Source organism: Protopterus annectens, chromosome 1.part2, assembly GCF_019279795.1.
Source record: "Protopterus annectens isolate FY-2018-M chromosome 1.part2, PAN1.0, whole genome shotgun sequence".
Taxonomy (NCBI): Eukaryota; Metazoa; Chordata; order Ceratodontiformes; family Protopteridae; genus Protopterus; species Protopterus annectens.
In genome coordinates, this window is record NC_056727.1 from 124,993,585 (window position 1) to 125,016,940 (window position 23,356).

Sequence of the window (23,356 nt, forward strand, 5' to 3'; positions counted from 1 at the left end):
AGTGTGCCTGACTATAGAGTCACCTATGACTAGAGTGTTGGGTACGTTGTTATGCCTTATGGGCTGTGGTTGAGTGGCACACTGAGTTTGTGGGCTATGTGTCATTTGGGTTGTGTTGGGGGGTGGAGGTTGCTTGTGTTTCTGCTTTGGAGGTCCCTGTTGCTTGGGCAGGTTTTTACTGAGAGCCTCCGCGAATGTAGATGTGTGTTTTGTGTTTCTATGTGTTTGTTTTGGTGGTGTAGGTTTTGAGGGACTATGTGCTGAGTGTGGTGTGGCGCAAGTGTTTACCTTCTTCTCTTGACTGTCTAGTCCAGTCTTGGGTGAAGAGAGCTTTGCTTCCAGTTTGGCTATATAAGTGCATCTCTCACAGGTTGTAGTGTTGGGTGGTAGGAGGAGAGGGTTGTCTGTGTACATGAGGCAATTACTGCATTGCCCCAAGATGCACAGATTCATCAGGTAGACAGGAGAAAACACCGGGAGCTGACCCTTAGACATGCCTGGATAGGTGCTTATTTGTTAAGTACTAGAAACTGTTTTCCTCTAGACAGTGAGGAAAGTTGAGTGCTGTAGTAATTTGTAGCTTATTTAGTGGTTACAATAAGTTCTGAACAAGTGCTGAGGTCAAAGAAACAGACGAGTGCTGAAACAAAAAACTGGCTAGTTCTAAGAAACAAAATTAAGCTAGAAGGCTTCCCTCCAACACAGAAAGGCTTGGGGGCCTAGAAGCCTACAAATAGTCCTGGACACAGCAAAATCTATATCCCGGCTAGACTACCCACAGGAAAGGAAGGAAACAAGCTTAGAATTTTTTTTTTTTTTTTTTAGTGGAAAGAGAGAAAGGAGTAGCAGAAACTAAGCTGATTGGCCTTCTCAAATGTTCTCCCTGTACTGGGTAGAATGAAGTAATGACACTAGACTGGGAGGATGGTCCCAGATCAAATTTACACTAGGGGCGGGCAACTGCAAAGCCACCAACTATAAAAACACCATACCAATAGGGAGGAAGGGTGGGAAACAAACTGCAGAAATGTTTCTCACAGCAGACAAGCAGCAGTGAGCCTTTAAATGAAAGTTTTAAACAGCTAAAGGAGCCTCTAGAAAAAGAGTTTAACTGCAACAAGTTATCAGAAAGAAACAACCCAACAGATGCTTAATAAAAGTGGACAATTTCCAGTTAATACCTCACACACAGTGAAACTAGCTAGAAAAATATACAGTACACAAAGTGCTATAAATAGCAAAGAAATAAAGAACAAAATAAGCAAAAAAACAGGATACTTAATGTTATATATTATAGTTCCGAGTTTGCTCAGTGTCCTTCCTTCGATTAGCTCAGCACTCCCCCAAGTAGTGACTCTGGATGTGTCTAAGCAAGGCAAGGAGCAGTTATGCAGTGTAAATGTGCAGAGTATCCCCCATCCAAGGTGGACAGAAGTACTACTTTTATTCTGTCCTTGATTTTGCAGAATGTTCTGGTTTCTGTCATATTTTTATACTGTTGATTTATGCTTATTATTACTTGGAAAGTGCCTGTTGCTCTGTGTTTAAGTAGCAATGCTTTAATGACCATCAGGTAAGCTTGTCTGAGATTGTAAGATGCAAGTAAGCTTTAATAAGTATACTGTTAAAGAACTGTTAAAGAAAGCCTTTCTGTTGCTTCCATGCAGAGAATACTTACATAACTAGATAATGTATAAGCCTTCAGTATTGAAATGCATATGACAGTATTTGTAATAAAGGACAGGATTGCATTATTTTTAGAAACTCATTACATTTGTTGGAGACTTGCAGTCATCTTTGCAGGCTTTACCTGTAAACCAAACAGAATGCCAATCTATCAAGTGTGGTCCATTACCTGTACAATAATCCTTTAAGCAATGTATCTTGAGCTTGTTTGCATTTCATTTTTTACTTTGATCATGTTTTCCCCATGAAACAAATAGTTGTTGTCAGGCAGCAGGTCTTTTTTGGATAAGAAACATTTTACAAGTGGGGGTATCACAGAGATTGCTACTTTCAGCATGTTACTTGGTACTTTGAATATAAATTAGAATTAGAATTGCAGTGCAAGGAGAAGTGATTTGAGTTGAGTGCTGCTTGTTTTTCTTATACTTGATTTTGACTGGCATTCCAGTAATGTATTTAAAAAGTAATTTATTTTTTCATGCCTCACAACCTTTTTGTTTCCATCTAGATATTAAGTAAGCTGTCATGCAGCCAGTGCATTGAAATATTTTTTTTCTTCTACACTTCATTTTGTCTTGATTGGACTCTCATAATGACGGTTTGGCACACAGAGCAGCGTATTTAATTAAAGTTCCAGTTTTTGTGGTTTTGAGCATAGCTCCTCCCCTTTCTAGTTGGCGGCACCCCTTCCCATTGGCCCCACCCATTCAGCTGTCTCCTTCAGCCTCCTTTGACTTGAAGTCACCAGCTGCCACTGAAAGATCAAGATTCCATTGCCTAACCTAAGTTTACTGGTTAGCTGCAAAATCAACCTAAATGAGACTAAGTTGTCTTGTACTAATAAATAATTGACTGGTATCAAAAATAAGTAGGGAGTTATTAGTCCTAAAAGAGAACTAACTGAGGCAGCAGATACCTACAAATAGTTGTTATTATGGATTGAACTTGCACTCACCTTCTGTTGTGATATTAATATATTTACTGTCAAAGCTTAAGCTTTGCTTGAAACCTGCCTCATAATTTTGATCAACTTTCTAGAGAGGCTGGGAAAGCTGTTGCCAGAGAGGTACAATTTCCATTTCTGGAAAAAATTCCCTACTAGTCTTTGCTGGAGCATCATATACATTTATGTATTTATTTATTTATTGATTGACATTTGATTACCAGGAAAATCTGTCTGGGTGGGAGCCCATTTTCAATGGAGGCCCAGGGAGAAAAGCTCATAAGTATTACAAAATATTTTAAGAACAATAATTTTACAGTCTTTAAAAATAATACAAAAACAACTACAGCTTAAGTAATTATACCAAATTAGACATAATATGAAAACATTTGTTAAGAACAGATACAAGTTATATGACGATTTAACAGTTAGAGACGTTTTAGCCAGTTTATAGATACATTAAAGGTAAGTTTATATAATACAACTGGGAATTGCAATATGAAGTGACAGGAAAGCAGGCTTATGGTATATTTAAAGAAAAAAATGGGAGAGAAATTGATAGAAGTAAGGAAGTGAGTGAAGAAAGGAGAGTAAGGAGATGTAAGGTGTGAAGAGGTATTTGTTCACATTTAGGGATATAGTTTATTCTGTTGTTGAGTAAGAACAGAGCCACCTTTTGGCTAAGAAGTCTTTCAGAATGTTTTTGAGGGATGGGAGGGAGGGTACTGACTTGACAAATATAGCTAGGGAGTTATAGACCTTAGCAACATGGTACAAGTACAGAAAAAACAGCAGATTTGATAGGTTTGTGGACAGATAGGACTTTTCGGTCATTGGATCATAATGACCAACTGGGAACATAGTTGGTTAGAATGTTATTTGGTGCTGGACAAGCAGATGGATTCTGAATAATTTTATAAATGGTAAGAAGCTGTGTATATGTTAGTTGATAGGGTAGTTCCAACCAATTTAGGCTTTTTTAGTGCTATACAGTGGTGGGCTCTGAAAGGGGTATTTTCTGCAAATTTAACAACTTTGTTATAGGATTGTTCAAGTTTTGATTTTTGTGATGCCTGGAGGTTAGTAAGGATTTGGAGCACCATTAAAGAAGTGTGGGGAGGAGATAAGTAGTGGCAAGTGTAACATTAGTTGCATTGATGAGAAAGTTTTTGGCTCTATAAAGCACCTTTAATTTTTGATGAGTTTTTCTTATACGATTGTGTATACACAGGTCAAATTTAAGATTGTTATCCAATATCATCCCTAGTAATTTGCTATGAGAAGCGGGAGAGGGGTTTGTGAAAAAAAGTAGTATTTTTTTTTTTTTTTTTTTTTTTAGAGTTGAGCAGTAGTGAGTTACAAAGCCATGATGTTTCAGTTGCTACTGGATCTTTTTGAGTAATTTTCTCGAGGTGTGCCATGTTGTCAGATGTGCAAATCAATGTGGAGTCATCTTTGTACTGAATTAAGGAGGCCTGTTGTGTGGATGTGTGGAGTGTATTTGTGAGAATGTTATACAGGAGGGGAACAAGGATAGAGCCCTGTGGTACACTGATGGTAACTGGGAGGTATGGAGAAAGGGTGGAGTGCCATTTTACTGACTGATACCTATTGGATAGATAGCTTTTGAACCATAGAAGGGTGGACTGAGAGCAGGGTTGCCAGATTTCCGACTGGCCAGGTAGGGACAAAGGAACAAAGTGAAGACTAAAAAAAAAAAAGGTCTTCCATGCTAGGTCTTTAATGCGGAACATCAGAGTTCCGCATTAAACAAAAGTAGCTCTATGTTTATTTTTTTTTGATTGGCCCGGTCCAATCAAAAATAAACATCGCAGTTCCGCATTAAACAGAAGTAGCTCTGTTTTGTGATTTTTTTTTTGTGATTGGCCCGTATACCAGTATATGGGCCAATCAAAAATCGCTAAATACGGAGCTACTTATGTTTAATGCGGAACATCGCAGTTCCGCATTAAACAGAAGTAGCTCTGTTTTGCAATTTTTTGATTGGCCCGTATGCCGGTATACGGGCCAATCAAAAAAAAAAAAAAACAATGCGGATGCTGCCCGGGATTTAAACTGGCAGTGCGGGACTTGGGATCAGGCTGCTGATCTCGGGACAGTCCCGCCCAAATAGGGACGTCTGGCAACCCTGACTGAGAGAGACCTCATGAGGACATTTGAAGTAGAAGTTTGCTGCGATAAACTGTGTTGAAGGCTTTAGATGAGTCTAGAAATGAGGAAGAGACTAGTTTGCCATTATCTGTAGCTTTATTGACAATATCTAAATAGGTTAGAGGTGCGGTGTTAGTAATATGAAAAGGATGGAAGCCATGTTGTGTGGGGGATAAGAGTTCTTCCTGCAGTAAATAGGTTAGCAATTGGTTTTGAATGGAGGGTAAGATTGCTTTAGATATAAAGTTAGTAATATCTGTTGAATTTGCAGTGGGATAATATGTGACTTTTTCCAGAGAGAGAAGGAACATGGGATTCCTGGATTTACCTATTTATAAGGACTGAGACAGGGTAGACAATGATATTGGCTGTTATTTTAAGCTACTCACTTTGAAGGTCATCAGCTGAAGTAGAGCATGGTTTGAGTTTAAGAGTAGTTTTATATAGGATGTGGCCACAGGCTTGAAGGTGAAAGAAGATGTGCTAATATATGGCTGCTGGGCAGGGTTAAGATTAAATACTGGGGGATTGCTGGTTAGAGATGCTATACTATCTATGAAATAAGAGTTGAATTGTATTGTGGTTTTGAGTGATGAGTTACTGGGAGAGGGGATGGGGTTGAATTTATGGCAGGGATGTAATATTTCTGAAGTGGCTGACCAGAAATTTTTAGAATTTGTTTACTATTATTCTGAAGGTTATTATAGTACATTTTTTGTTTGCAAAGCATTTTGAAGTTTTCAAGATATTGTGGTGTTTTATATTTTTGCTGTTCTTTCCATGCTTTTTTTCCTATCCTGCATTAGCATACTACTCTTTTTGGATAGTAAAATTACATTATTTGTTTTTAGGAGGTGCAAGGATATTCTGGAAAGTTGTACTAAATCTGGAAAGGTTACATGCTGTTTTATAAACATGCTGTTTAAATGATTGTGTGAGATGTTTGGCTGTATAGAATGGGAGATGATCAGTGGGACATAAACTGAAAAGTGAACTTTTAATCTAGACAATGTTTTGCCATTTTATTAATGGTGCTCATCATAGCGAACATCACTGCAATACTTGCAATGAAACATGGCATCCACTTCAGTTAAAATCAAAACTTCTGTTATGTACATGATCATGTAATAGAATCCTAGAATGTACAAGGCAAATGGGCCATGTGGCCATTTTCCCCTTGCCAGTAGCCACCCTCAGACCTTACCTCCTTTTCCAAGAAACAATATTCCAGTTACAGCAGGGGTGCATTTATGAAAACCCATCTGATTGTCTAATTCCTTCTTAAAGGAAGATAGTGTGTCACCTTGTTTAATTTGAAGAGGAAGGAATTGTTATTGCATGACAAAAAATTGTCTCTCCAACATAAATTGTTTATTTCTGAAGCAGGTTCAGATCTCTGGTTTTAGAGTTTGCAGAACTGTTTAATTTGTGGAGAAACAAGAAGTCTTGGACTGCAGGATCCCTAATGGCCAAGGAGGCAAGGCACAGTTAGCCTCTAAGGAGGCTGTAGGATACTGAATGCAGGTACAAGACCTTCAGCCTCTCTTGATAGCTGAAGTCCTTTAGTCCAGAGTTTTTTTTGTCAGGAACCTTTGGGGTCTGTCTAACTGCTTAATATGTTTAGTAAGGTACATGCCTAAGGAGGCATTGTATTTTATGATGGTCCTGACTGATGCAGAATATTAAGGAGGTCAAGATTTCTTTGGGCCTAGTGAAAATACCCTTTGCGATCAGCTGTACCAGACAGGAGGATTCCATGTCCACTGTTACAACATAATGAAAGGAGCAGGACTTCATTAAACAAGATCTACCTTTAACAAAGCCAAATTGTTGAGGGTCAAGTCTTATACGTTTTTTAATATTGTAGTTTATTTGGTCTGATGTCCTTCATGGATCAGTCATTACTACGGCGTAACTTCTAAGCTATCGCTGTAACGCTTTTTCTTGCCTCAGCCACGGGAGAAAAAACCGAATGCACTTGCCACTGACAGAAATCAAAGTAACTGTTTTACTTACTCTTTCTTTTGTTTCTGCCTCAGCCAATGTCACGGCCTGTTTTATCAAGCCTGGCCCTCGCCTCACCTCTACAAAGCTTTTTGCTTGCCTTGTTTAACCCCGAGCTTGCTGGAACGCAGCCTCAGCGGCATTGCCTCATAACACATTCATCCAGCTGCGCTTAAAATGCAAAGAAAAATGAAAAGTTTTCGGCTCCCCACTGCGTACGTATGCAAGGCCAATCTCGACTACCCGTGTTAAAAAAACCGCAAACCGCACCTGAAAACCGCGGAAAAAAACAACGCAAAACCAATGACTAGCAATGAGTGTCTCTGCCTGGCTTACTTGAATCGGCCTCTCAGAAATTTTACCTACAACAGTGGACTACTAGTGAGGTATAGGCTACCATCTTTGACCACTCTCTACCCCAGCACTGGCTGTGGTTTCCTAGTCCTGCATCAGCACCCTGCTCTGCCTCCTGTCTCTGCAGCATTGGTGCTAGCCAAGTCAAATCTGCTATTAAGCCTATTAAGCACCTGCCAAATATACAATCTACTAAACTAAATCCTGTTAAGCCCCCTCAACTGGATAATTCTCTGGTCTAGATCACAAACATTCACTCCAGACAGGGCCTCTCAGCCCCAGATCAAGAGCAGAAAGACAGAGCCTCTCAGCCCCAGCCTGAGAGAGATCCATGGATGAGCCAGAGCCAGTCCCTCTGATGATTCGGATGACTCCAGGCTCCTTAGACGAAGATGCTGAATGCTCAGATCCTGATGAAGACATTCTCCTGGAAACCTTACTTCCAGGAAACCAGAAGCACCAAGCATGGGGAAACCAACAATTCAGTGGCAAGAGAAAGATTTCAATAGCAGGAACAGGATTTAGGAGCTTCATTTAACCTCCCCAAACACGTGCTACCAACCTAACCCCCCTCCTCTCCTGTGTCTCCTGCATGCATTTAATGATGTCTGCACTGCACCAGATTCAGACTCTGCACCCTAAACCAGATAGATTTCATCAGATTTACACAGATATCATCATGCACTACCAAGGCCCCATCTGCAGACCCCAACCCCTTCCAGGCCGACCATAGCCAAGGGCCCTACCACAGCAACCTGAACCACAGCAAAAAGCTTGGAACAGATCTGAAAAAAAGCCAGCAGACAGATAGTCCTCAAAAGAGCTACTCTCACCTACTCTCTCAGCTAGAGCTTTAACCATCAATTTCACAAGAGTCATATACAATACCAAGGTTGATCAGTTATCTAAAAACTAAAAAAATGATCCTGAAATATTATAAATGATAAGAGATATAGTATAGAATCCATAACAACATCTTACGGAGCTGGTAATGCTGAGATGCTACATGGCTATGCATTACTGGAGATCTCATTTGAATCAGCCATGAGTAGACATGTGATAGCATGAATGCATGGTTCGATCATGTTAAAAGCTAGTATTAGATGCTCCTATGGATTAAGCCAGTTTTGTTTGGTACACCTGCCCAGCAGGTAATGAAGAAATGGAAGAAAAGGCAAAATCTGTACAAACGGTTAAAGATTTCGGTTGCAGTTCAGCCCCCCAAGGTTTAGCAGGAACTGGCCTGCCAAAAATTGTCCTTCCTGACTTCCACTAGATCCCAAAAGGGGCAGGAATAGACGCTCCAGAGGCAGAAATCAATCCAGAGGGGCCTACACAGAGGACGACAGTGGCAAGGTAACAACAGAGGCACAGGCACGATTCTGTTACTCCTTCCATGGAAAACCTATTCCACAGAACATAAGGCCTTTTGCCTTCTATTTTTTTGAAACATTGGCATTTACCAAAATTTAGCCTTCCAAGAGGGCAACTGGCATCTGGGGCAAGAAACACTGAGTCTACATTTATGGTAGGTACAAAACTGTACTTTATGACCTGTTCCATGCTCTTGCAGATGAGGGTCATCAGGCTGATGAGTCTGCAATTGTCAGGGACTGTGGTGGGTCCACTCTTGTGAAGAAGCCTCATAATTGCTGTGTGCAAAACCTCATGGAAAAAAACACAGTGGATAAGCTGAGGTTGAATAGTTATAAGCAGGCAGCCTGTTATGTCATCTGGTCCCATAGAGGATATATTTCTTAGTTTGGAAAGTACTTTAACAAGTGTTTTGTGATAAATGGATTTAGGTCCTTAAGTATATGTGGGTTTGGTATGAATGTCTCTGGGGTGAAGTTAGTACTGAATTTGTTTGCTAGTATAGTTACGATAGCCACCGAATCACAGTAAGTAGGGACAATTTGGATAAGGTCAGAGCAATATTGGGTGTTGTTTCGTAACTTCCTGACATAGGTAAAGAAAGATTTATAATTATCATTACCTTCTGATATTAGCCTAAGTTCATGGGAAGCTTAGTTTTCCTGATGATATTTTTCAGTGCCTTAGATAACCTTCTTATGTTAACCCTGATTTGTGGGTCTGTAGTTTTGCTATGTATTCTAATGAGTTTTTTTTATCTTATTGTATTGTTTATTTATGCATGTGGACTACCAGGCTGATTTGCTCTTTCCTTTCACTTTTTGTTTAGTTTAGTAGGGACTGACAGGTTTATGCTGTGTTCTATGTGATAACTACTAGCCATGTCTACATTTTGGGGGTAAAGTTATAGTTGAACTTAAGGAGAATTGTAGGAGGTTTGTACATTTGAAGTCTTTGAAGATTATGATATTTGCCTCAGCTGGTTTACGGGTTTTGAAAGAGCAGATTACCACTTTGTGGTCAGACTTGACTGGGGAAAGGTGTAGCTGTGGGATAGTACATATAGCTGCCATATTTGTAAGGACCAGTCAAGAACATTTTGACCTCTAGTGGGCTCTTTGACTATTAATCCAGATAATTCCTGTTTATAAAATTTGAGAGATTATTGAACATAGCCTGCATTTCAGGTATAGGTCTCAGTTTATCGATGAGTAGTTAAATTCTCCCAGGATGATGGAGTTTTTGTTCATTGGCTCATAGGTTTATACAAGGCTAACAACCATTAGGGCCCTTAAAAGCTTAGCCGTGCAACCCAAATGTGACCCATAAATTTGATTTATAGGGGGTGATTTACTGACTGCCTCTGTCCTTCAGAAACATATGAGCCAGGCAAAGGGTGAATCTCCAATTACCCATTCATTGGTCCAAGTTGCACTCACATGGATGGAGAGCTTGTTCCAGAGAATGTTTATTTGAAGTTCATCTAGTTTAGCATGTTTTTTCAGGGCTTATCAAAGTGATCCTGTAACATGCTATGATCTGATAATTGGTTTTATTTAAGCTGAGCCACATCTCAGTAAGTTCGGTTTAAATGTCTCTGGGAATCTGTCTTGAGGTAATATGGTCTTTAACAAATACTGATACTCTGCCACAGCTTTCATTGAGTCTAAAGGTATGGTATGTGCAAAAATCATGGTATAGAGTGGCTGCTTTCTGCACCCTTAAGTCATGTTTTGGTAGTAATAAACATATAGGTTCATAGGATCATAGGTAGGTACTAGGCTATTGGCCCTAAGGCCTGTACAAGCCTAGCCAAAAAGGTACCCTGGCTTTCGCCACCCAAGAAAATTATTTTCCTGTGCCCCTGTCAAGCAGAACCACAGAAGTGATCCCCGGGGTGAATTTCCTATTACCCATTCAATCATCAAGATTTTTCTTGAAGAGTGCTAATGAGGAGCTCTGTTTGACATAGATAGGTAGTCTGTTCCAGGGTATGGGAAGTCTCTGGGACAGGAATCTATCCCTCCAGCATGTTTTGTTTATTGTGGTGACAAGGTTTAGGTCCCTAGAGCATGTAGCTCAGAGGGATTGGGATTTCTTTAAGTGGAGCATGTCCAACAGCTCTCATTTGACATAGCTTTGTATGTTAAGCAGAGATTGCCTCTGGGTAGGCAATATACGACGGAGTAAAGCTGGAGTTTTTTGAGTCGGTCTGCGTAAGGCATCTGTGTGAGGCCAGTAATCCTCTTTGTGAGGTATTTTTGCGGCCTTTCCAGTTGTTGTAGATGTCTTGTGAGGTACATACCAAAAGGGGCATTGTACTCTATAATGGGTCTAATGAGTGATGAGTAGAGGGGAACAATGACCTCTTTTTTTCTGGATGAGAAACCTTTTGTGATGAGGTGTGTCACATAGAAGGATTTCCTGACCACTGTGGCGATGTGATTATCAAAGGAGAGACTACTGTCCACCTGTGTCCCAAGGTCTCATCACACTTTTGGTGTTAAGTAGACTACCGCCTATGTGGTAGTTCATGGGTACAGAGTTTTTACCAAAGGGGATGACAATGCACTTTTTGGCATTGAGCTTGAGACAATGGCTTTGACACCAGGCATCTGTCTCAGTGAGGCCCTTTTGTAAGATGTCCACATTGTTAGGAGTTTTGATTATGGCTCCTAGTTTGCAGTCATCTGCGAATTTAGTTAGCCAAAGACCTTCTGTGTTAGCCTGTACTTCAGAGAAGTAGATACCAAACAGGAGAGGATCCAGGACTGAACCCTGTGGTACTCCACTTGTCACTGGTCTGAAGTCTGATTTGGAGTCTGCTACTTTCACAGTGTGCATTCTGTCAGTAAGCCAGTTGGCAACCCATCTTGTGACATAGGGATTTATACCTAGTTTATTGAGTTTATCTATAATTCCAGAGTGGGGGATGGTGTCCAACACCTTGACGAGATCTAGATAGGCTGTGTGAACCACCTTACCCTCATCTATGGCTTTGGTGACTGCTTCAAAGAAGTCTATCAGGTTTAGGAGACATGATCTGCCTTTTACAAACCCGAACTGTGTGGGGTGCAGTTTGGAGATCTCCAATCTCTTTGTTTATGAGTTCCATGATGATACATTCCATGGCCTTGCAGATCAGGCTTATCAGGCTAATGGGGTGGTAGTTCCCGAGGTCTGTTGTGGCCCCCCCTTTGTGGAGTGGGATAACTGTCGCAGTGCACCATTCAATGGGCACAAAGCCTGAGGTGAGGCTATGATTGAACATGGTACTTAGGTGGGGTGCCAGTTCATTCTGTAGTTTGTGTAGAAGGCAGCCTGGGATGTTGTCAGGTCCCATGGATGCTGTGTTCTTGGCTTTGGAGAGTGAGGTTTTTACCTGTGCAGCAGTGATTACAGGAACTTTGCATTCTTCCGGTATAAAGATGGGCCCTTTAGGGGGTGAGAGGGGGGTAAAGTTAGTACTGAACCTATCTGCCAGGATGTTGGCAATATCAGTTGGTTCAGTATATTTAGTGTCATTGTGCTGTAACTCAGAGCAGATCTGAGTGTTGCCATTGAGATTCTTGACATAGCTATAGAATGCTTTGTGGTTGTCTTTAGAATCGGTGGCAATTTTGTTTTCATAACTAGCTTTGGAGGATTTTAACAGTTTCTTTCTTCTGTTGTAGAGTTTGTTTATGGCAGAAGACCACCAGATTGGCTTCCTTTTTTGGGAGGATAACATCTTGGTTCTGTTAGGGATTGCATGATCCATGCACTTGTGTAAGTGCTTATAAAGTGCATTTGTTAGGATTCAGCAGTCGTACCTCTATTGTCCATCTGCATGGGTGTCATGAAGTTTGCTACTTCTGTCTTAAGAAGCGTGAAGTTGGCTTTGGAAAAATTTTTTACAGTTGTTTTCCTAATGGGGGTGGGAGCAGGATGTGGATGTCTAGGATGATTAGCTTGTGGTCAGATCTGACCAACGAGGAGGTGTGTTGGTGATGACCAGGTCTAGGATATTGCTGCCCCTGGTGGGGGTGTGGATAAGTTGATCCAAGGGGTTGGAATTGATTTCCATAAAATGTTGAGCAACAGAGTTGGTACACGAGCAGTTTTCCCAGTTAATGGTAGGGTAGTTGAAATCACCCATTAGAGTGTTGGGTTGTACCTTAATATTTTCCAGTGTATCAAGAAAAGAGGAGTGGGAATCCTGGAGCATGGTGGGCGGTCTGTAGCAAGCTACAATCTGGATTGCAGTTTTGCCCAGAGTTAGTTGAACTTGGATAATCTGGGATGCGTTATGCTGAGCAACTACCTTGGCGGTGTGGATATCCTTAATGAATATGGACACACCTCCACCTTTAGTGTTTTGGTCTGGGTTTGGTGGCTGAAAGGTTTGGTATGAATTATAGCCTGGTAATGCAGGGGTGCTCTCTGGAGCTTTGAACCAGGTCTCTGTCACTGCACAGATGTCAATGTTCTCCATTTTAAGGAGTGCCTCGAGCGAGTGCATTTTGAGGTTTAGACTTATAGCATTGAGTAGCATTACCCTCAGATTCTGCTTGCTTGTACCTGTTATGGTGGTGAATTTGTCATTTGAAATTTGCCTTAAAAAGGCACTAGAGGGGTGGCAAGAGCCTTTGCCAGTATCCAGAATCCCAAGGGCGACAGGTGCAGGCCACATATGAATGTGCACCAAATTCTAGTGAGCTTCAAGGTCAGACAATTTGTTATTTAGACTTCTAGTACTGAATACTGCAAGAACTTTACGTTGAGCATTGAATTTTTCTGCACAAAATTCTTAAACCTTTGGATCTAGTAGCCACAGATCTTGCAGCTCATCAGTCAAGGGCTTTGACATTGCTTATTATAGTTCATTGTACCTCCAATATCTTTTTTTGATCTTACCACAGATATGGAATTCCATTCCAAATGAAATTAATTTTCTTATTATTATATCTGTGTTGAAAAGCGATAATGAAATTTAAGGAAAGCTGTAATGCAGTCTCTTGTAATTTTTTGTAGTGTAACACAAATCATTTTCTTCTTAAGCCCTTATCCAGATAATTAATTAGTGTGTTAATAGGCTGAAGATTGTACATATACATATACACACACACACACACACACACACATATATATATATATATATATATATATATATATATATATATATATATATATATATAGATACGCTTTACTTATTTAATTTTATTAGTTGTTATTGGTGGTGGTAAGTATTATTTTATCAGTGTTTTCTTGGCTCAAATTTATTTTTGTTTTCTCTTTACAGCAAGGTTATGACTAAAAAGGGGTCTTTGTAGTCCTTTACCTACTTGAAATCAGTCAATTAATAAATAAATAGGCTCATTGCCTCACTACCAGACATTACTGTCATTGGCTGTTACAAATAACATTTTATAGGCCCTTCAACCAAGTGATTATACTTGCTTCTGTAGGTCCTATAATGTGTAACAAATTTCCTATGAACATTTTGGACTCAAGTGGATTTAGGAAAAATCTAATTCCTTGCTAAAATTGTAGGGCAGATGTATCTGTTTTGTTTCACCGGTCACTTGAAGTGTCCAGTTATAATTGTTGCACATGACCCAGTTCTACTCTTTAGCTTTTATTATTATCTTAAGATCATTGCCCTGTGCTTGGGCAAATACATAAGTTAGTGTTGCTAAAGACTCTTTTTTTAATATTGTAGACTTGCCATCTGTCTAATAATTGTATATTTTTGCCAGTTCTGATGGCACAGAGTGAAAAAGCCATGACTACGACCAGAGTGATCCAGATTTGACTACTGGCTGAGGCTCCTGCTGGAGCTGGCAAGATACGGAGAAGAGTAAAGGTACTTTGCTGGACATTTATGTTAGGGTAGGTATGGGGGTACATGTCCAAGGTATACTCGCTGCATCTTTTTCTCCAGCGGAATTCAGAGAAATATGCATGATGTACTCATCTTGGGAATCAGGGTTGTTTGAGTACTTACATTACCTGTGGAAATGAATAATAGGCTTATCCTGCATCCATTGCATACCCACTTAATAGAATATTCATTGGGTATAACACAGTGTGTTAGGGATGCGTATCAAAACTTTCTCAGTGACTGCCTTAATGATGAGCTCTCAGTCAGCTCTCAATCTAGTAAAGGGAACAAATGAGTCAGATGACCAAGACGGAAGCTGATGATTAGTGAGCAGCAGGGTTGTCATACAAAAATGTTCTGTATTTTGTGTATCTCTCACTTTTATCACTTGTGTAACTGTTGTTAATGTTAGTTTTGCCTTTTATTTAGTGCTGGTATATATTATTTGCACTTAGTACTAATAATTTTCAGTAGTTTTCCTTATTATTGGTTTTATATCCTAAGTCTTAGTATTCTGTGATAATGTATTTATTCTTTCATTTATTTTCATATAACAACTTTATCCTATTATGGATCTTGGGAGAGCCACAGCATATTTTGACACTCAACAGGCGTAAAGCAGCAAACCAGTCTGGGACTGGATGCCAGTCCATTAGAAGATTCATGTACATACTCAAACACACATCTACAGACAGTCTAGAGGCTTGTTAGTTCACCTATGTTCACATCCTTTGGATGTGGAGAAAACTGGAAACCTCAGTAAAAATCCATTTGGATGCAGTAGGCACACTAACCAGGAACCAAACTACCCTATTCTGTGATAAGTGATCTCAGTTTATGCTGCTATTTTAGTATACTGTACGCACAATGGCTTTATATAGTTGTATTGTAATGCCAGTGCATATTCGCTGTAAGCAGAGGGAGTGATTGAATTAGATAACTTTTGAAGCAGTTTACTACCCTGTTTAACAAACAAACACACAAGCAATTTAACTAATTGTCTGACTAAGCAACTGAGCATTTTGTTTGTATTGAGTCAGTTTGAGACTTTTTAGAGCTTAATGTCAACAACTTAAATTCAGCAAGTTTAGTAGTACTCTTCAAGGGTTGTGCAGAGTACTTACACTAACTACACTAAGTGTACACTAAGAAGAAACTAACTTGCTGTTAGAATATGTGGCATAGTTTAGTGTAATGTGCCAAAAGAATCTGGCATTGCTTCATTTTCTGCTTTCTTTTCTGCAGAAACTTTAGAACAAGTCATTCTGACTGATGAGATCTGTAGCCCAGAAGGATGGAAGAAGATTGCTGACGAGTGCTCCATTAATAACTACAATGCCTTGGCTGAAGAAATAATGTCAATAATTACATCCCAGGATGGGATATTGGAAATTTCTGGCAATGATGATGACAGAAAGATAATGGAACATGTGTTCATGTAATCTACATTTAGCGATAGTATGTAAGTGTAATTCTAGATGATGGATTTGTCAGTGTTTGCTGTCATTCAGGGTGCTCTGAAATATTGTTCAGAATACAACCAGAAGTAAATGCTGTACATTGATGATTAATGTTAGAACAGGTTTCCATGTTAATGTAGATGTGATTTGCAGAAGATTATATGGCATGAGTTAAGATGAAAAGCTGACAAATTCAATGTGTGGTACTTTTTTCTTTTAAATCAGAAATATTTAAGCCATATTTCTTGTTTGCTTTCAATAAATATGTTCCATAGAATTTATGTCTCTGAAATGTTTTATCCATAACTATGAAGGAGGGAGTCAAATGCTGCTTAAGCAGAAACAAAAGCAGTGTAACAAGAACATTTTGATAACATTAATAGCACCAAGTAATGAAAAAAATGAGACTTGTTTCACAATTGTCTTCTGAGTCAGATTTCAGTATGCTTCATAAGTACTTTGGGCTGTTTCCACATATAGGGCAGCATTATATATATGTATACCATTTGAATTGTTTACCATGAGGATCACCTGTGCAGGTTTATGCTGCAATTTTTATATAATGCTCATCTCTCATGAAATCTAAATATTTCTTGTACAATTCTAAACAAAAATGTTGAATTTTTACTATGTTATCTTAATAATGAGGCGTTACAGTGATCAGGTCATCTGAGTATGCAATCATATGGAACTGATGTCAATAGCAGATTATGCCTACTAATTCCTGATCTAAATAACATAATAAATGGTTGTTTACTAGAACAAATGAGGAACACAATAAGTAAATCTGTTAAACTCTCATAGTAAGCATAAATGGATGAGTAATGTAGTTGTTCAATTTATACTGGCATGTCATTTGAACAGATTTCAAATTGTATCAGTTATTTGAAAAGTTAAAGTCTAGTAATATGTTACCTGAAAAAATATATGCCCTGTTTCTTAAGTCAAAGCATTTAGTGCTTTCAATTTTTTAATCACTAGGTTCAACAGACTGCATCATTTTCTTTTCTAACATTATTTATGCTAATCGTAAGTGCATATTTGTCTCCTGTATTTTTCTCCCTGTGGAAAACCCATTTCAACTTCTGTGGAGGACAGACTGAAAAATTAATTGCTAATAATCTTTGCAGTTATACAGCAGTCTGTGTTTAGGATAGATATCAGACAGCATTGCAAAAATGCTATCCCTGATATTCCATCCTGTTTTACCAGTATTATCCTTGCCTGACACATTGATTACCGAACCTTCCAACTGGCTATAGTAGTATAATGCATAATCATTAATAACAAATGGGCAATCTTAGAAAAAAATCTGATAGAATTCTGTAATTTCTTTTAAATTTGAAAATTGCTATGCACAGAGAAAATAGTCAATTCAAGTGCCACCTCATGTACATGTGTTTAACTTAATCAATCTATCCATTAAGAATTATAGCTTCATAGGTAACTACTAGGAAATTGGCATACAAACCCTTTAAAGCCTAGCCAAGCTTACACACAGATAAAGTAATCATAACGTAAGGAAACAATATCTTCTTGTTCCCTAAGCCAATTATCATAATTATCCTGTATTAGTATAATATTATTTTGTTTATAGTGCATGGCTAAATCAAAATGGGTATGTGTCAGGTTGCCAAAAGTAGTTTCAATAAATGCAAACAAATTGAAAGTAATTCACCGAAACTACTTTCGCCAGCAGTAGATATTGCCTTTTTCTCCATTGTTGTGTAACCTTGGAGTTGAGATATATATATATATATATATATATATATATATGTGTGTGTGTGTGTGTGTGTATGTGTCCTGGGGGGTGGGGGGTACCCCCCAAAAACAAAATATTTTTAATGTTTGCTGAAGGTGGTTTCAGCAAACTGCTTTCAATTTTTTGTACATTTGATGAAACCAGCTTCTGTTAATTGACGGGTATGCATCAAAATTATCCTGTATTTACATAATATTATTTTGTTTGCACTACATGGATAACAATCTCCTTTATGTGCATGCAAATAATGTATTTGTACATTCTGATTGTATTAACATTGTTCCATCTGTTTTTTTACCTTTTTTCTTTCTAACTGTTGAAATTTTCACATAAGAATATTTCTGTCGTAATTTACGTTTAGGATGTCAGAAACCAATTTGAATTACTTATCAGTATTATTTAACTGTGTAATATGAATTGCCTTTTTATTAGTAGTAAATGTTTTGGTGTATAAATATAAATTTGTGTTAAATGTTTCCTGCATGATATAGTAGAAAATATGAGAGTTAATATCCTCATCCAGAAGTTTTGTACTGCTTTCTTAATATTTTCAAAATAAAAATTTGATCATCCTACAAGAAAAATTGGAAATTTTCTTTTGTAGACATTTTTGAAGAATTTAAATTTTAATGGAGTTGGAGATGCATAATAATAGTGTGAGTAAGGGCATACAAAATACCAAATATCTAGATTGTATCTTATTATATAAGGTGTAATCAATAAAATAGCAGTCATCTAAGTAAGATGTATATGTGAAATAAGTGAGCAAACTTTTTTCATTTGGATTTTAATATGCCAGTAATCTACCAATGATTATTTTCTCATGAAATTTTTCAGTAAAAATCCATGATTGTGCAAGTGGGAAGTTATCTATTAGTGGAAAATGAATGACATTTCTATCAGCTCCCAAAATTATTAGATCATTTCTCAATATTTACAGTTCATATATTAGTCAAAATTCAGAATATTGTTAAACAGTGCATATAATGACCCAATGAATACACAATACTTGCAGTTTTTTAGGAAGTGACTCATCCTAGTAAGCCTTTTTTACATATATTGTACTTTGTAATAGGAATTTTATTTACCAAGATCAATAGTCCATCTGGCCTTTTAGTGTCATTATTGCACAACAAATGTTTTATCCATCTATGATTTATGATTTATGCATCTAGATCTGCATAATTTATTTACCTTCTAGATGATCTCTTTCTTCCTCTTCTTAAAGCAGTTGAATACCTTTCTCAGTATGAGTAACCACAGTACCATTTATATTCACTGATAGCATAGGACAATATATATAATGTCATCATACTGTTATGCATAATTCCCAATATTACTAGATGCATGAACAGAAAATCAGCCAGAGCGGGAACAAAAGCTGTAATTAAATAAATATCAGATACTGTCGGAGAAAAGAAAAAGAAATACATAATAATCCAGAAGAAAATAATCCATAAAATGTAGACTGTCCCAAGAGGACCAGAATTTCATGAGGAGAATATGGTACCAAAGGTAATCGGTTCAGCGGTACCTCCTTTGATTGAATCAAATGTCAGTGCAACCCCTTCCAAATCATTTGAAGCTTACTTGGGGCACAAAGATTGAATGTTATTTTCCTATTACATCTTCCCAAACATGAAATAGCTTCTTCTAGCTTAAATTATATTGGGTAGTAAATCAGCACATATGGAGACATTAGCTATATCTGTAGTCACTTGTATTATCTTTATAGCATGTACAAGCACATTCCCATGCTCATTAGACTAGCAAAATTTGATCATTATTAGTTGTGATATTTTAAAAACAGGCTTTGAGATGTTATTGTGGAAAATATGTCTAGCTGTATACACATTTAGTTGTCTCTAATGTGACTTTCTTAACGTGAGCCAAATACTTTATATTTACTGATATGAAGTTGTCCTATCTCGCCTTCATTCTGTACTTGTGGGTTCGGAACTGATCCTCTGTTCCGACTCGGCCATTTACAAAAGCTCGAGGTCTCCAACTAGCTTGTGGCTTACTCCCTATCCCATGATGCTCTAGGGCATTACCAAGATCTTGTTTGCCGCTAAACAGATCGGCCTTATTCAACTGGCTGTGGCTAAGTTTCTTTACAATCTTTGTTATACCTGTTAAAAACTATTTTTTTCCTAAGAAATTTTTTGTGTGCTATTATCTTAGAAGGTTTTTGACCTTATTTATCACAGTGTTAGACCGTGTCCATTAATTGTGTTTTTCTCTGGGGCCGTTGCTTTACGTTAAGGCCTACACCTTCATCCCTGTCCAGCTTATCTGTACATTTGTTAGTTAAGTATTTTTGATTGAATTTGTATGTGGTCGATTTTTTCTTTACTGATAGAACTTTAGACTGAGTTTCTGAGTCAACTCATTTAACTTAGAGAGCGGCTCAGCCCATTTTAGTTAGAGGGCTCGTGCTATTAGAGCTGCCAAGTGTGCTGTCTGCTTAGTTGTTTTGTTGGCTGATCTTTAGCAATAGGTTTTTCCTCCTTTTACTCATTGTGTGAGTGTTGGTTATTTACTATTGGAAATGAGTTTGGATCCCTTTCCTTCAGTCAGCTCGTTTAATTTAAATGTAAATATTGTAAATAGATTTTGACTTTGGATGAATTTGTTAAAATGTACCTGCACAATATTTTTAAACTATGGGCAATATTGCTCATGCTTTGTATTATTTGATATGTATTTGTACTTGTACTTTTATTTTTATTGGACTGCTGTCTTTACTGTAATCTGTTTCATGGAGCTTTTCTCCCTCAGCCTACACTGAAAATGGGCTCTCTGGGCCCAGTGGACTTTCCTGGTAATCAAACTAGAAATAAATAAATAAATAAATAATTTAGAGAGTGGCTCAGCCCATTTAAGTTAGAGGACTTTTTTCCTGTGGTATATTTTATTCTACAAAAACAAAACAAAAAATTAAAGTTTATTAGTTAAATAGTTTCTTGCTCCTATTTATATAGTTTAAAATATTGTTGGTATTGTTACAGTTGTATAATTTTTCTTGGTAAATATGTCTAAGCAATCAAAAGACACTAAACCCTCTGGGTCCAAGAAATGTTCTAGGTGCTTCCAGAAAATGTCTTTGATGGATAGTCATACTGAATGTGTTTATTGCCTTGGAGCTGTGCATTTACAGGAGTCGTGCTCCATATGCCATTCATTTAGTTTGAGGGTTCTCCTTGAAAGAAAAAATAAGCTCATACTACGACGATTGTTAAAGACTTCATTTTCAGAAGTCTTAGAAGAAGGTCAGAGTACATTAAAGAAAACCTTTTCCCCTCCTTCTAGATCTGAGAAGTCTAGTAAAAGATCGTCATCTTCATCAGATCAATCTGGACCTTCAAGCAAAATTTCAAAAATATCTTCATCAGACCTGAAATCCGTCTGGCCCAAAAAACCTTCTACCTCAGCTCCCCCAGTTTCAGAACTAATAGTACTGCAGTCTCAGAGCTAGTCCCCTGTTCTGGAGCTGGTTTCTCCGACTTTAAGGTCCCCTATATTGCAGAGATCGAGATCTCCTGCCCCCTCTTCTCGGTCCTCCAGGAGTTTGTTAAGACCACCCATTAAACCACCTCTACCTCCATGGAACCTAAATTTTGTATTATCCCATATAATTCTTCCCCCCTTTGAACCTGCATCATCCTGTGACTTGAAGTTCTTAACCTGGAAGATGATTTTCTTAGTGGCTATCACTTCAGCTAGGAGGGTTTCGGAATTACAAGCATTATTTATCAAACCTCCTTATATACTGTTTCACAATGACAGAGTCTCACTTCACACAAACCCATATTTTCTACCAAAAGTAAGCTCAGAATCAAATTTAAATTAGTCCATAGACTTACCAGTTTTTTTTCCCGAAGTATGGCAGTGAGGCAGAATACATGTTACACCAACTTGATTTACACAGAACAAAGGAATTTAGAAATACTGACCAATTGTTTGTATCCTTTTCAGACTGCAAGAAAGGGGCTTCAGTAGCAAAAAACACTCTATCCTTATGGTTGTCAGATTACATCACATTTACCTATCAGTCAGTGAATAAACAACTTCCAGACAAAATAAGAGCTCATTCTACCGGCGCTATTTTGACCTCTTCTGCCATTTGTGCAAAATTGCCAATTGATACTATTTGTGTGGCAGCAACATGGGCAAGGCCTCATACCTTTATCCAAGGGAGCCCGCAGGATTTTTTGCAGGGGGGTGCAAAACCAAGCCCCACCCACACAGCCCCACCCCCTCTGTTGCCCCGCCCACTAAGCCCCACCCCCATCCCCTGCCCACGCAGCCATTCCAGTGTCCCATTACTTGGCTATTTCTCCCCATTTGTCATAGACACTGTTCAAATCTCTCAGTGTGCATACTGTTTTATGCTTTACTTCTACAATGATAACAAAAGGAATCCAGAGACAGCGCACACAATCCGCACTTTATTCAAAGTATAAAACGTCCAAAACTAGATCACAAAGTTCAGAACGCTATTACACATCCAGTACATGCTGGCCAGCCTGTAGCTTAGACTTCATCAGACAAAATGAATTAACTAATTAAGCATTATATAAGCCAATACATTTAAAAGGACCAATAACATTCAAGCATCTAAGTTAAAACCAATGAAAATAGTGACAGTCTGAGGAGCTCATTATAATAAAATTGTGAGTGATTTAAAATCATCTAATAAAATATGTAAAAACTTTTCCTTTAAAATAATTACAGTATTTAAAAGCAGAGGTATTGATTAAAAATATTGTAGTCAATTAGGTTTCTAGAACCCACAATATAATGAAGCTGTTAGGTTAAAAACTGATAAATGTATTTATGTGCACAGTAATTGTAGTAGGTACATAAAAACAGAAGCATAGACAACAGTGCCCTCTACTGTTCATAGAACTACTTAATGTGTTTCAAACTTGAATTGATCTCAGTTTGAGAGCTGGAATAATTGAGATACATTCATTTAAGCCTGGTGATTTGTTGGCCTCTAATAAAATTTGCCAATACAGTTCCCTGTATTCAAGCCATTCTTCCCAGGGACCTCCTCTTATTTCTTTTTTAACTTGTTCTAAAACAAAACAGGAGAATGTGGCTTCTTTACAGTTCTTTGTGTGTTTGTACAATGTATTGGTGTCCTTTGCTTTTTGTATCTCATATAAATGTTCATAAATCCGCCTCTTCAATACTCTTTCTGTTTTCCCAACATAATACGAACTGCATTTTGTACACATTGCAAGGTAAACCACTCCTGGGACTCACAGTTGAATGAACCAGTGCTATATATATTAATGTCCCTTATTTCAATGTAAATTTCTCTTCTGTTGGAAATATAGGGACATCGTCTACAGTGCCCACCATGAGATGTTCCATATGAGGTGTTATTAAGGCATGCCCTCTCCAAGTAGTGATGAGGATCTTTTTGAGATTGTTCTCTAAAACTTTTTTTATGCTACGTGCATTTTATATACCATTTTTGGTGTTTTTCCTTTTATGTTCGGTATATCTGAGAAAGAGATGAATTTTTCCCACTCATTGAGGATCATGCTTTTATCTTGGAGTTGAAGCCATTAAATTCCAAGATAAGTGCTGATTGATAGTCAGATTCAACTGGGGTATGATTTATGTTGATGTTTGTCTGACTCTTAGTGGTGTGCTCACTTAAGGCTTTGTCATTTAGACATCCTTTTGTGGGTTTAAATTTGGTCTTTCTGTGTTGTTCAACT

At 38.0% G+C, this 23,356-nt stretch overlaps 1 protein-coding gene across 2 annotated transcripts in view; it reads left to right on the plus strand.

Annotated features, from left to right (window-relative positions):
* Positions 1-16,130, plus strand: part of CLHC1 (clathrin heavy chain linker domain containing 1) — a 1,972,328-nt gene extending 1,956,198 nt beyond the window's left edge. Inside the window, exons 12-13 of one of the 2 annotated variants that reach the window (XR_006362617.1) lie at positions 14,272-14,378; positions 15,642-15,727. Coding sequence is in view for 1 of the 2 variants with exons in the window: in XM_044055182.1 (XP_043911117.1) it covers positions 15,642-15,838 (197 nt within the window). In the remaining variant the exon portion in view is untranslated. Of the gene's footprint in view, positions 1-14,271; positions 14,379-15,641 lie in introns of both variants that reach the window. The other variant, XM_044055182.1, reaches the window with a different exon arrangement.
* The last annotated feature ends 7,226 nt before the right edge of the window (positions 16,131-23,356 follow it).